At 43.6% G+C, this 14,579-nt stretch overlaps 1 protein-coding gene across 1 annotated transcript in view; it reads left to right on the top strand.

Annotated features, from left to right (window-relative positions):
• Positions 1-7,855: 7,855 nt before the first annotated feature.
• LOC125756850 (uncharacterized) overlaps positions 7,856-14,579 on the top strand; it is a 69,856-nt gene continuing 63,132 nt past the window's right edge. Inside the window, exons 1-3 of the mRNA XM_049411813.1 lie at positions 7,856-7,913; positions 8,382-8,618; positions 11,290-11,427. Coding sequence (XP_049267770.1) covers positions 7,856-7,913; positions 8,382-8,618; positions 11,290-11,427 — 433 coding nt within the window. The remainder of the gene's footprint in view (positions 7,914-8,381; positions 8,619-11,289; positions 11,428-14,579) is intronic.

Here is a 14,579-nt window from a genome sequence, read left to right as displayed (position 1 = left end):
AGCGCCTTGAAAGTGCCATAGACCTTCAGCAAAGACCATCTGCAGGGCCCAGCTTGGACTCCTCCGTGCTGGATTTGCTTCCCCTTACAACACAGTCAAGTCTGGAGGAGCTTGAGCGCCTACTCCAAGATGACGCTAACAGAGCAGGACTGGTGGGTGCTGAAGGAGATAAACGTTGATCCTTTCATATTTGCTGAAGAAGGAGTGTTCATTTTCTTGCTTGCAGTTTTAATTTCGAGCAAGCATGTATGTCATTGCTGGAGATAATAAAATCTGAGGCATTGGTCAGAGCCCTTTTTAAGTTAATATGTGGTTAAGGAGCAGGTTGATATGTAGCTAAGCAGCGCGTGCTTCTGTTTCAGATTTCCCATCTCTCGCACATCGGGGGAGCCTCTCTGCCAGATGCTGTGCGCCACATCCTAAAACGATGCATGAATGACATCCTTGCCCAAGATTTCTCGTTGACAGGGCGAAAGGGAAAGCGGCCGTTAATAGGCCTGCGACTGACGCGAGTAATAAAAGGTGAGGAACTTAATAATTCTTATTTAGTGCTGTCTTCACGGTGCGTTATTGTTAATCTTTGGCTCTGAATACGAGAAAGCAAAAAAAGTGCTCTGGTAAAAATGAAAACGATGATCATATTGTTGCATTGGACTACAAGGTGCTATTTTCTGCACATCGAGTCTGTACTAGTTATACATAGCTTGACACGATCAGGAATATAGCAGCTTAAGGAGTAGTGTATGTTAAGCTTACATGGAAACCATCTAAACAAAGCAACAGCTCGATGAGGTGGGAAACGTATGGCACTGCATTGTAATTGTAAAGAGCCAAATGCTTAAAATTATGAACAGCTTATTTCTTATAAAAGTGGCAAGTACTTCATTATATGGTGAGCATTATGTTTGCACTTTATTGTTTTCATCAGTCATTACGAGTTTAACAAAAAAAAAAGCATGCCTATGGAGTTATCTGGTTTCAGGTCACTAATAGCCCAAATAGTGATGTCTAGCATTTTGTGATGTCATGGACACTACCTGTACCCATTGCAGGTAATTATTATTTGTTTCCGAAGCTTTTAAGCATTATTTCAAAAGTTAATGGTTCACTGGCTAAAAGCTGTCATGGCTTTTGTGAATTTTTGTCCTTCACCTTTTGCTACATTTGGAATCCTTTTGAATGTAAGTTTTGTAGAAATTCAGTCGGACCGTTTGTTCTGCATGCTTTTCAAAACTAGCAACAGCCTGCCAAAAGAAAGAGTGTTCAAGATTTGTGCTTTGAGCAAATAGTTGATGTGAAAATTCTCTTTTTTTTCAGAGGCTCTGCGACCTTCGTTTCCAACAGCAACAGAGTGCCTGGTGAACGCCCGTATTGCGGACTGGCTGCGCTATGCTCCATCCAGGCAGCAAAAACGGTATGGAGCATTAATTTCAAGCTCTTGTTGTTGCATAAAACTTGTTGCTGAGCGCCCAACCTTTCTGCTTCTCTCGTACTTCTTCTCATGCCTTTCTTTCATAGATTGCGCTAAAATGTACCCCTTGTTGCCTCGCTGCTATTTAGAAGCAAAGAAAATGTAATTTCTTTGCATGAGGAGGCATTAAAATTTTTACGATGCCTTGCCAGCCAAACTGGATAGGTAATACATGAGTGACCGAAATATGGAAGAGGTGCAGTATTTACCATTTACAGACGAGAAGTACCTGGGACTGATGTTTCCACTTGAAGACTTGCTTTATATGAATGAATGTCATGTCATGCAAATGGTGCATGTCATTGTAAAAAAAATTATTACTATGTGCTATTTCTTGCTTTATATAGAAATATTATGACTTTTCCTGCCATTGTTTTATCACTGCGCAGTCCTTGGCCACCCTGTAACACTTGAATTCAAGGTCTTTTTTTTTAGAGAAATTGCAGAATGCACCTTGCCATAAAAAGGTGTCACTACGCAAACCTCTCTCCAGCAGCAAAAATTTTAAATTGAGTCCACTAGAAGTGAATTTATCAACCGTACTTGCTTTTACATGCCTTTTCTGCCTTTCCCTTTTCATAATTATCTTAAGCACACTGAAGGCCGCAATATCTGGCCAGTACACAACCACTGAGATAGTGTGGCGTGTTGAGGCAATGCCTTACGATCTCGGAGCCCAAGTGCTATAGGTGTTTGCACGAGTCGGCCACTTTTTCTTGCCGTGGTATCATCACAAAAGGCACAAGAAAGATGTTCCTTGATCAGCTGTGCATGATTGTAGGCTCCCTGCTGCATGTAGTGCAACAATATTTCATTGGCATGTTCCAAGCTGCACAGTACAAGCTTGTTAATTTGACTCCCGTTAATTCGTAAAATCGGATAATCCAGACATGTTCTCTGGCCCCGGCAAGCATGTGTATTGTTTAATAGCATCACTCTTTTTGTTAATTCGGTCACATTTGACCGCAACCCGTTTGATTCGGACGATCCTTGTAGTGGGCCGAGCTCGGTGCCGCAAGCGTGTGATGCAAAGGAGCGAAAACAGCGGACGTAGGCCACACGGGTGCCTTCAGAACTGCGCGGAACGCTATGATTGTGTCTATAGCAACCACGGTTTCGTCCACAGCGGATGCGGCACCCAGTAGGCTTCGTTTTGACTTCAGGCAATGCATGCGCAATATGACAAAAGTCAAACATGGGGAAGGTTGTTGAAGATGAAGATCTTCAGCCGTGACCTGCATGCTGGCATAAAACTCGCTTGCTACATTGTGATGGACGAACTGTCAACCATTTTCCTGGCGAAAATAATTATCGCCACGTGCGCGTGGTGATGTTGATGGTGGCTATACGTAATTGGGGATGAGTTCAGAGCACGTTTCGGCTTAGGGGGTCTTGAGCCACGGTCAAATTGTGAAAGATGTTGTGAATGACAAAAATTTCGGCTTTTATCCTGCTTTTATTACAAAATGAGTACTGGATTCACATATTCATCAAGAAAATGAAAATATATTAATATAATAGACAGTTGTTTATTGTTTTCTTTATACTTTCAATAGTTCGGTTAATCTGGAAATTTTTTTTTCGGTCCTGTGAAATCCGAATTCACAAGCTTTTACTGTATTATCTAGAGATCTGGGGCACTTTCTTACCATATTGAATGTGCAGGCACTGCAAAATTGATGCTTTTAATGCAGCTATCATCGGCAATGAAATAGAAAAATTGGCTCAATTCATCTCATGCACCTTAAGAAATTCTCATCTTTTTCTACTCTTGCTTTTTTTTTTGTTTACATTTTGCAGAGAAGCAGCCACTCTTATCAAGGCAACCGAAGCCAGCCTCGCAGATGCTGAGGATGTGATGTGATGTGGAATGCTGAGGACGGATCTGATGTCTTGTCTTAGGCAGCATCACTTTTGTTTATAATGCAAATGTGAACAGCACTTTTCTACTTTTTTTTCTGTATACATGATGCCATCATGCTGCATTCACCGCCACATTTTCATGGCTCTTGAAAGAAGTGTTCCATTCTTTATGTTCTTTTTCCACTCATGACTTCTAGTACCTCTAAGGGTACCAGTGGGAATCCAGGTTGATTCAGTTCCAATGGTTGCTGCTATATACTGTAGGTGTTTTCATGATGTGCAATTTAGAATGGCTGCTGAGATAGCTGCTCAAGTGTTCCTTTGTTTAATTACTTTATGATTACTTGGGACTGTATAGACTGGAAAGTGGCCATATTCACGGCAATCATTTGTGATACCATGGCGATGCCTATGCATGGGTCACAATGCAGTGGCCTAGAAATGTCACTGTTTCGTCATACACCATCATTTATTTTGTATGTATAGGCAATTCTAGCTCATGATATACTTTAAAGATTTTATATAACTATGCACTTCCAATGCATGAGGGATAATGTAGTCGCCAAGTGGTCATTTAATTATGAAACTACCACTCCTCTGCCTTAGGTAAAAACAACTTTGTTTATTGGTCACGTAATGACAATGATACAGCACGTTGTTTTTTTTTGTGTAACAGGTCTAATGGCAATTAAAATCTTACTGTCATCTGTGGTGATTGCATAGTGTAGTCAAGGCTGATTTTCAACCTATGAAGGCATTTGCAAGTGGCCAAAAATTCTTTGTCTTCTTGAAAGTTGTAAGTTAGAATGATATTCATGTCACGCTCTTTCCTTATAGTCCATTGAATTGCTCTAAAGACTCCTTTGGTTGCATTTGTAACCATCTCGGTTTTGAATAGGTACGTTGCTCACGGAGTGAAACGTGGCAGTTGTGGTGTGCAGCTGCTGCCGCCTTCATTGCCGTCCTTGGACGCCCAGGCAAGCAAAAGTATACCATGAGGTAAAAGCAATCTGTACATACATGTTGCAGATCACAGCACATCACAGTGCAGCAGTTATCCTGCACATGTGTTTACTGACAATTCCACAAGTACCATTGGTTATTTGCAACAAATGTCCCGTTTCAGTCCATGAGCAGTGTAGTTGGGCATTTACAGAGAAGGCAAATGGCAGTTTTAGGCACACTCTGTTTTTATGAAAGTGTTCTCATTTTTCAAGAAGTTATTGGAAAGTTTTTATTGCTTCACGGTGTTTTTGAAGTGCTCTTTTTTGTCAATTGCATATCAGTGTTGCATTAATGAGATTTTCTTGTTTAATGCTTGAAGACAAAGCTTGTTCTACAATGTCGGAAAATGGTTTCGGCTGCTTTATTCTCTTAGCCTGCCCATATTTGACCAATACTCTCGTATCTACCTCATCTAAACGTTGGTTTAAAATGGACAACTCTTGCTTTAAAGTTGTATAAGCATCTCCAAAAGCTGCTGCTAAGCGCTTCATGCTGTTTTCATTCCTGTGATTGTTTCTTGTCACAAAGCAAAGTACTGTAAGTAACTTAAAATGCTACTGTCATTGTGTTCAGGAATAAATATTTTTACACCTTTTCTCCTTTCCTTTGTTAAGTGTGGCAGGATGGCTGCACTTTCATTGTAGTGCTCTAGACTAAATTGGAAGTCTATATGAGTATAGTCTGTGTGGTCAATATAATACTCCTCAGACTTCTAACATGTACACATGTATGATAGTCCATTCTAACAGGGTAAAGAAATCTCTTTACTTGACATAACTTGTGTTTTAAGACAAAATGTAGTTGTGGTTTGCTGATATTATGAATCTTGTTCAGTTATATGATATTAACCTGCCACAGTGGCTCAGCTGGCTAAGGCGATCTCCTGTGGAGCACGACATAGGGAGGTGTGATGCTCCTGGCTGCGGCAGCTGCCTTTTGATGAAGGCGAAATGCAGAAATGCCTGTGTGCTTGCTAAAGAATGCCAGGTTGTCAAAATTAACCTGGAGCCCTCCACAATTGCGCACATTATAACCATATGGTGGTTCTGGCCCGCAAAACTTTAGAATTTAATTATTTTATGCTATTATGCAGTCGCATTAATGAATTCATATCACATACGGATGTGTTGCCAATTGTTGCGTGAATGTTGAGTGAATATGTAGCACATGTTGTTACCATGTAGATTAAAAGTTGCAGCAATGTTTCAGAAATGATGCAGCAATGTTGCACATGTGGTGTTGAGGAAACGTTCCAAAAGTAGGACACTAGCCACGTTGAGGCAACCTCAAAAGGTAATGTTGACTCAATGTTAAGGCAACAATTTGTGCTACAGGGTTGCTTTTTCACGATACGCTGAGTTGGGGAGCACTACAAACCCACCCTCCTATCCGAAACGAGCAATGCGAGGTCATTTGCTTTTAGGTAATTAACCGAATTTCTAAGCGCATTTTCCGGCGCCCTATCATAGCGACAAATGGGAGGCAGGCAATCTACACCCTCAGATACACATCTATTCTGCTCGTCATCCGCAGCACGGCAAGCAATGTTTCTTACAAGCCCGATCAAAGATACAGGTGTAACATTAGGCTCATTGCTGAACTTTGGCCCATATTTTAACACATCATGAACTTTGGCAGGAACCGAGCACTCGAACGTGGTTACAGGCGCAGCAGCTGCAGCTGATTTTCTGTTGCACTTCTTCCAAGCATTCAGTGAAGGGACCCACTTCTCCCAAAGAAAGTTGCAAACGTTCGTTGCCTCACGGCTTCTTCTGCGGAACACGGCCTCCCCGTTACTGCGTCCACTCACTTGAGACTCTGTGAAGACCCGGAGGCAAAGCTGAAAGTGGCGAACTTGACGCCACAGTTCAGACCGCATGATCTTCGTAATTCTTCTGGCATGGCTGGCTGAAGGGGCGCAAGGGGTGAAGAGAGCACGAACTTCCAATGGCACAAGACGGTGGTTGAGGGCAAAGGAGAGAACCCGCGCACGACACGTAGTAATGGCAATGAGGTTGACTAGAGTCACTGAAGGATCAACACAAAGAGAAGGCGGAAGAACAGGGCCCAATGTACTAGAAAGTAGCAGTATTAGAAAGAGAAAACACCGGGCATTAGAAAACACCGGGCATCCGTCAGTGCCGTAGCTGCCGCTGGCCATCTTGCTGACCATTGCCGAAGGTGCGCGTGCAAAGCACAGTTTCACTGCGCTCGTGTGCTCAGGCGGTTGCGAGGGCAATCAGACAGAGAGATCTACGAGGCCTTCTGCATAAAAAAAGCGGGTGATCGGTGTGTAAGCGCACCATCGCTGGCCCTCAGCAACAAGGAGTGCGCATACTTGAACCGTAATCTGCGCATAGAACCGTTGGATTAGTTATCACACGATTCATCAACTTAGGGCATGTGAAAGTAAAAAAAATGTAGTTACGTTTATGGGGGCGTTTTTGGCTGTTTTCTTCCGTGTGGCGCAGCCTCCTGCGCAGCTTGTGATTTCTTGTGTCTTGTGGAAGTAAAAGATCAGTTGAAGTTTAGCGCTGTGTCCTGTCTGCCGTCTTTACCTCGTCCTTTGTGTTTTTCGCGCTAGTAGATATGTCCACAGTTAATTCGCACCAACTAGCCCAACTCACTTCTCTAATATAATTGTTCTCTCACTAAATGCCGGCACTCTTCGCTTGACGGCCGCTCGCGAAATGACACTCGGCAAATACCCGTGCCGGCAAAGTGCTTTTTGCCACAGGATGCCGGCATTAACCACGTGACTACAGCCGGCCAATGAGGAGACACTGCCGGCCAAGTTCCGCTCGCGCAATTCAGCCGGATGCCGGGCGAATATCCACTCCATTCTGTTTATGTCTGGACTTTGGCGGCTACTTAAACAAAGCGATGGCGGAGAATTCCGCTAGAAAGAGGCGAAAAGTATACTTAGAAGGGGACGCCTACTTCGCCGTGCCGAAGTCTACGTTGTACAGGCATGAAAAGGCACACCAAATCGCATCGGCAGCTTCACGAAGTATGAGTGCAGGCACCAGTAGTCAATGCGGAAGCGTGACACCGGGTTCGCCAAACACACCGCAAAGTGGGCCGAATGACGGAGACGGCGATGAAGTTTCCGCGGATGACTACTGCAGCGACATCCCTTCGCTTGATAGCGATGAAGAGTCCAACGCAAGCGATCAATCTCAAAGCGCGACACCTGGCTCACCGAACACAGTGCAAGGTGGGTTCAGCGACGACGACGTCAATGAAACTTACTTTAATGAAAACTGCAGCGACAGTCACTGCGATGAACAGTCCGGCGATGGTGCAAGTGACAGTTCCGACTGTGGGTACAGCTGTGACGACAGCGACGACGGCAGCGGCGACGGCTGTACTCAGGATTCATCTAATGAGGACACGTTGCCGTCGTGGTTTGCACGGTTCGGCAGCGAAAGGTTGCCCCACTCAAACGTTTCAAAGGCTGGCGCCATAGCAGCAGTGATGTCATTCGCAGTTTCCCACGGACTTACTTGGACTGCAATGGGGGACCTAGCCAAGTTAATAAACTTTCTCCTCGGGACAAATGCGTTGCCCCAGAGTAAGTACCTCTTTCGGAAGCTTTGGTCAAGAGACGTCCGTGATGTTGTTCAGCGCCACTTCTATTGTGAGCCGTGCAAGTGTGTAATGATAAAGCATGACAGCACTGCGGAATGTGGCAGGTGCCACATTGTCAGAGGAACACAAGTACTGAAAGATGAAGGCTGCTTCTTCATAATCCTCAACCTGGCAACACAGCTTGGCATTACCATCGATAGGACAAAAGCCGACCTGCATGAAAGCCTTCAAAAACTCCAGGAGCCATCGTTAACCATCAGTGACATAACAAGGGGCAGCTGCTACACAAAGCTGAAGGAAGAACAAAACCTTCACCCTGATGACATTACATTGACACTGAACACTGATGGTAGCCCTGTGTGGAAATCTTCAAAGACTTCGGTGTGGCCCCTGCAATTTATTATTAATGAGTTGCCACCGCATTTGCGATTTCGGCACCCTGTCCTTGCAGGCCTCTGGTTCGGCCGAAAGCACCCAGACATGCAGCTCTTTCTCAACGAATTTGTAACAGAAGTGAACAGCATGGTAGGGGTCAAGTGGAACCACAATGGAGACACTCATATTTCAAGGCCGCATGTATTGTGCATCTCAGTTGATGCGCCTGCAAGGGCAGCAGTGCAAAATATGGTGTCATTCAATGGATACTTTGGCTGCACATGGTGCTTGAATCCAGGAGAGCACCGTGAAGGTGAGTATATTTTCTATTTCTCTCACCCTAAAAGAGGTTAACATGTGTATCTCTTTTTATGTTGGATAAGTAAAGCATTATATATATGCACATAATTTTTTCACTATCGTAATATTTGGCATAAACAATCTCGAAATATGGCACACCGCAAGCATATTTAGGCACTGTAGATGTGACAGATTCTCAGTTTCTCTCTTTTAAGGCTCATTCATACCTGCAACTTGCACTGGTCACGCGACCATTTGTGACTGACAATGACAAAGCGACTCTGCGCGACTGATGTTCACACCTGTGTGCCACTTATACCCATCGACAAACAGCATTTGTTTCTGCTCGCATTGCTCTTGCCCCATAATATATGCTGACGTCCTGTTCCTGCGCATCTGATTGGTTCTGAGGTTTGCAACTGCAGTCGTGCAATTGAAAAATCAAGCAACGAGTGACTGAGCCAAAGGATTCACTTTGTGACTAACTTGGTCGTATGACCGGTGCTAGTCGCAGCTGTGTACGAGCCTTTATTATGGATTGAGGAAGTTGAGTAGTGCTCCATGTTTACCGTAGAAAACAATAACAGCGAATCACTTTCATATTGAACATTAAACAAAGAAGACACAAAGACATCCCAGACAATGTCTAAACTGAGAGCTGTATGTTCCCATCAATAGTAAATCGTGTGTATAGGATAACAAGAAATAAAAGTGTCAGTGCATATACACTGAATAACTAAGTGAATGTTTTAGTTTCTGGCAATGAGAAATTCGCAAACGGGGTGGGTGCTGGAGCCGACGTTTCGACAAGTGGACTTGTCTTTTTCAAGGCTGCTACTGATTTCCTTAGCGCTGGTGTGTGTATGCGTCGTACCCTCTCCTCCAATCTGAACAGCGGAGATGAGGGCAACTGCGAAAGTGAGGGACAATGAGAGGTCGCTGTGGCAAATTGGACGAGTCGGAAGGAAGAAGGTATTCCGTGAAAAAGAAAGAAAAATGGAGTTGGTTGAGGGGGAAGGGGTGGGGTATGCGTGTCGCTGAAATATGGTTGTCGGAAGAAAGCACCACTTAACATTTGAAAGTTAGAAATTCCTAGAAAAAGGACTTAACAATTATTGTTTTCTGTTGAGTATGTGCCATATCACATGGACTCAAGAGCCCCTTTTGAAACGTTTATGTCTGCTGGCTGGAGTGTATTAAACTCATGAATAAGGTATGACTCTATATTTTCTTTCTCCAGCACTCTCCCCGTGTTTACAAATTTCTCATTTTAAGCTTCCATTTTCTCCTTCTTGCCTTTCTTTTGGATTAGCTTCTGGTAGTTTTTTAGCTGTGAGATTTTCTTGTGGGTAAGTGCTGCTTATAAACTGGTAATGCATATGCCAAATGCATTGTATGACATGCTTCATTATATCTGTTTCTCTTGCCAACAGTCTAGTTCAGTCAAAAACACCAATAACCACATCTTGCACTTTGTGAAGCGAGGTTTCTGGATGATCGGCAGTTTATTACACACAACATTATGTTCTTGTAATTTCGCGTTGATATATAGGCCAAAAGGAAGTGGTGTTGGATAGTGAAATGTTGATAATGCACTTTTAGCCGCCTGCAAATTTACATGTATGTTTCACGCAACACATTTTTTTCCCTCTCTCCAAGATTGCTCCCCATGAACCTTCATGAAGGTGGATAAAAGCTTTGGTAGACGCTGAAAATACCTTTCTAAACAAGTGACCACCTGTAATGTTTTTTTTATTTCTGCAAAAATTGTATGCTTTTGGGGAACTGCAGCTCTTGTTAGCACACTACTGGCCTAGCTTTTCTCTAGTTTCTGTACAATAATTTTAATGCGTGTTGCTGCCACAGAAATTAAAACTTTTTTGTGGTATCTACATCTGTTGTGGTGTGCTACCTGTAGTGAAAGTCTGTCATCTGTCTTATGGTGACTGTTTCATGACCACATGCATCACACATAAAGCAATACTCACTGCGATGCACTTGATGTTGGATGGATTGTGTGGAAGAATTTCTTTTGAGCTTACAGTCTTGTACGATGAGATATTGTGGCTAGCACTTAGCGTGGCTTCTGACTAAATGTACACAGCGGTCCACTGTTAAAGGGAACATCGGAGCGTGTGGTGACAGCTCGGCGCCACCGCCGGCCAGCAGCTGCAACGAGTTTCGCGCACACGCACTGAGCCCCGTGCCTGGTGATCCTTCGTTGCGGTAATGGTTCGCTTGACGACGATTCGAAGTGCAGGAACAGATGTCAGCGAACGACAAAAGAGCACGAGTCACATCGCGCACTGCGCCTGCGCAAAACTTGTTGCAGCCGCTGGCCGGCAGTGGCGCCGAGCTGCCGCCACACGCTCCGATGTTCCCTTTAACAGTGGACCACTGTGTACTTGAGGCAACTTTTGAAAGCTTGTTTACAGATGACTCTGCCTGCACATGCTTTTTTACACACAACCATTATACCTTTTCTTTTAAGAGGTGCTGTATTCCTCAAGAGAACGAGATAGTTTTTCAGTCTATGCGTCACCTTACATGCATTCATGTTTTCTTTGCTCATTGTGTTTTGTGTGACAGTCATGCTGCACAACATGGCTTTCTTAATGAAGAACAGCCTACTTGCCTTCACAGAATTGTTGACATACTTGTTGCATTCCTCTGTGTGCATTAAGGAAGTCTGCGCTACACGGTGGTGTCTCCGATTATGATGAGAACTTCAGATCAGGTCAAGAGTGAGATGCGCCTGGCGAGCCAGTTTAAGGACACCATCAATGGCTTGAAGGGACCGTCGGCCTTGATGAACTTGAAAGGTTAGTAAGAAGTGTTTGATCGCAAATTCATTTCCCATTTTAGTTAAGGGTATTTAAAATGTGCGTAAATTAGTATGTATTGTGTAAAAAAATTGATTAGCAAAATGTGAGGAAATTGCCTTTTCTACAACAGCCTCACTACAGTAAAAATCTTTTTCTCTGTGGACTCTATTTGCAATCACTAAACAGCAGTTACATGATGCAGACAAAATACTGGTGCATGTATTGCAAATGGTATGTTTTCAGATGACAAGATGCTGCGTTATTTCCGTACGCAGCTTTTTTTCTGTTTTGCAGACATACAGCATACAAATTCACCAAAAACTGGTCAGATCCATATTCGAACGATGTCGGTCCAACCAGTTTTTTTTGTAGGATTAGAAACAAATATCAAAGCCAGATGCGTGCAGAAATTCAGTAACCTATTATCCAGGCAAGCCTCTAATCCCTAGTTTTGAGGAGTGGGAAATACGACTCACACTCAGTGACAACACAACCAAATGCAATTTGTAGACTATTGCATGTAGTAAGTCAGGCTACTTGTTTTCTGCTTAATTGCTTACTCATGCAAGTTTAATTATCTAACTTCTGAAGCAACAAAGCTGGGCAGAACATTCCAGTCAGAAAGTTGTTGATCTTTTTGCAAAACGTCCGTTTAGACAGTTTCTAACTTTCAATCTATTAAGTGTTATTGTTTTTCTGCTCATCACAGATGCATGCAAAATACCAAAAAATACGACATGACATGCCCGCTTGCATGCCTATGCTCACTGTGATTGCACTGCTCCCTGACGTTCAGTGTTTCATAGCAGTTGGCTTTGGCTGCTGCTGCTTAAGGCAATGGGGCTGCAACAATGGTGGTGGCTGTGTGAAGACACACTTGTTGCTTGCGGCCGCTCAAGAGATCACTGTGTTATTATTGCTATCATGAAGCGCCGGGAGAGAAGCATGTTTGTACGTGGAATGTTAGGGAGTGCTGCAATCACAGCGCGCAAGTGGGCATGTTGCCTGGTATCTTTTTTTTTTTATTTTGCAGGCATCTGTAGCAAGCAGAAAAACACTAATACTTGGCACAGGCACGTAGGCAAGGGGGTAGGGCCAGGCCCCCCCCCCCCCCGCCTGAAATTCGTCCAGCCTTTTATATTCCCGGGCAACTTTTTTCTCTTTTGTGCCATGGAAAGACTTTCTTTCGCACAATCAGGCCTTGCCCCCCCCCCCCCCCCCGAAAAAAATCCTGGCTACGTGCCTGACTTGGCAGATATAAAATCAGTAACTGTCTTAATCGGACGTTTTGCAAACTGATCTAAAAGTTTGACATTGGCATTTTTTGGCTGGCTTCATTGCTTCTAAAGTAGGTGACTAAACATGCCATATTAGGCAACTAAGTGGAAAACAAAAATAGTACAACTTACTCCATGCAGTAGTCGGCAAAATACATTTAGTCGCATCGTCCCAGAGTGCATCAGCATATTTGTAAACAGAGTCTAAGGATAACTGGGCACCCTGTACACACATGCACGCGTGCACACACACACATACACACATGCACACACACACACACACTGAAAAGGCTTTTTTAATGGGCCGAACATACTTCGGAAGCAGTTATTTCAATTTCTCTTGTCAACGGTTTTTGACTGGAACACTAGCCCACGGGCCGAAGCAATTGGCAAATAAAATTAAGATAACTGCTAAGTTATGTTTTTCTCTTATGCGTACATATAGCTTGGGTGCTTGAAAAACAAGAATGGAGAACGGGTATTGCGAACATGGATTCATGCTGCAGCTTAGGCGCTACAGTTTCTTAGCGCTGGTATAGACGAGGACACATAGGAAGAGACACTAGACACATGGGCGCTACTCACAACAATAAAGTTTATTCCTTGATCGCTTCGAACAAAAGTGCCTTCACTTACACGTCACAAAACCATGTGACATTCGTGAGATACAGGAACCAGACAAAATCGGATGAATGAACAAAAAACACTGCAGCGGAATCACAACATAGATAAATGTTTACGGTTTGCGCAGGAAACTAATTTCTTTCTCAGACAGCGTTAGCGAAGTCTTGCTGATACATGAGCTACCGTAATAGTCGATCTGCTCACTTTCTACTATCAATCGGGTGACTTCGCAGTTGCTATTTCTAACAATGACAGTTTTGTCAAACAGTGGCACACACGCGCATTCTTGGCAATGTATTGCCAGAAAACCATCTGCGGGCGTCTTATTGCATTTATAGCGGTGCTCTCGAAGACGATCGTTCACGCACCTTCCCGTTTGTCCGATATAAAAACGCTGGCAGGATAACGGAATGCAATAAACAACACCTGACTTGCACTCAACAAACTTTCTCTTGTGGTTCTTACCGCACTTGTCTTTAGTCTTCGTTGGATTAGTTTTTTTACACAAACTTAAGAGTTTCTCAGGCGCTGTGAAAACAACCTGAACATTGTCCCGAGCGGCTATTTTCTTTAAGTTGTGCGATATCTGGTGGATGTACGGAATTACAGCTACATTGCGTTTGTCAACAGCAGGATTTCCGTTGGTGCTACTTATGGCGCGACTAGCTTTTAGGTGCCGCAGTACACCTTCAGCTACCGACACTAACAAATCAGTGGGATAACCGGATGTCAAAAGTCGTGACACTTGCTCATTGAAGCTGCTTTGCATCAGATGGCAACATGACTTGTCGAGTGCATTATTAAAACATAACTTGGTGATACCACGCTTTATCAGTTTAGAATGGCAGAAATGAAATGGTAAAAGCGCCTTATTAGCCCTGGGTGCGTAACTCCAACAGGTGCGCTGATCCTTGAACAAAAAAGATACATCTAGGAACCTTAGGGTTCCGTCAACAGGCGTTTCGACAGTCAAAAGAAAGGGTTGAAAACATTTATGCATAATCGATACGATGTCATCGCATTCATGCTGGAAAAGCTCCACAGGGCAGTCAACAAACACAATAAAATCATCTACATATCTGAAGATTTGCAAGCAGGTTCTACGTGACGCTAAGCGTAGGGACAAGGCACGATCAAACTTTGCTAAAAACAGGTCACTTAAAACAGCAGCCAGACAGGAGCCAATGCAAACTCCTTTCTTTTGTTTTTATTTTGCCAGCGTTTTTATATCGGACAAACGGGGAGGTG

The sequence above is a fragment of the Rhipicephalus sanguineus genome, unplaced genomic scaffold (assembly GCF_013339695.2).
Source record: "Rhipicephalus sanguineus isolate Rsan-2018 unplaced genomic scaffold, BIME_Rsan_1.4 Seq965, whole genome shotgun sequence".
Classification (NCBI taxonomy): Eukaryota; Metazoa; Arthropoda; class Arachnida; order Ixodida; family Ixodidae; genus Rhipicephalus; species Rhipicephalus sanguineus.
The sequence above is the reverse complement of the archived record's forward strand: the minus strand, read 5'-3'. Positions and strand labels throughout refer to the sequence as shown.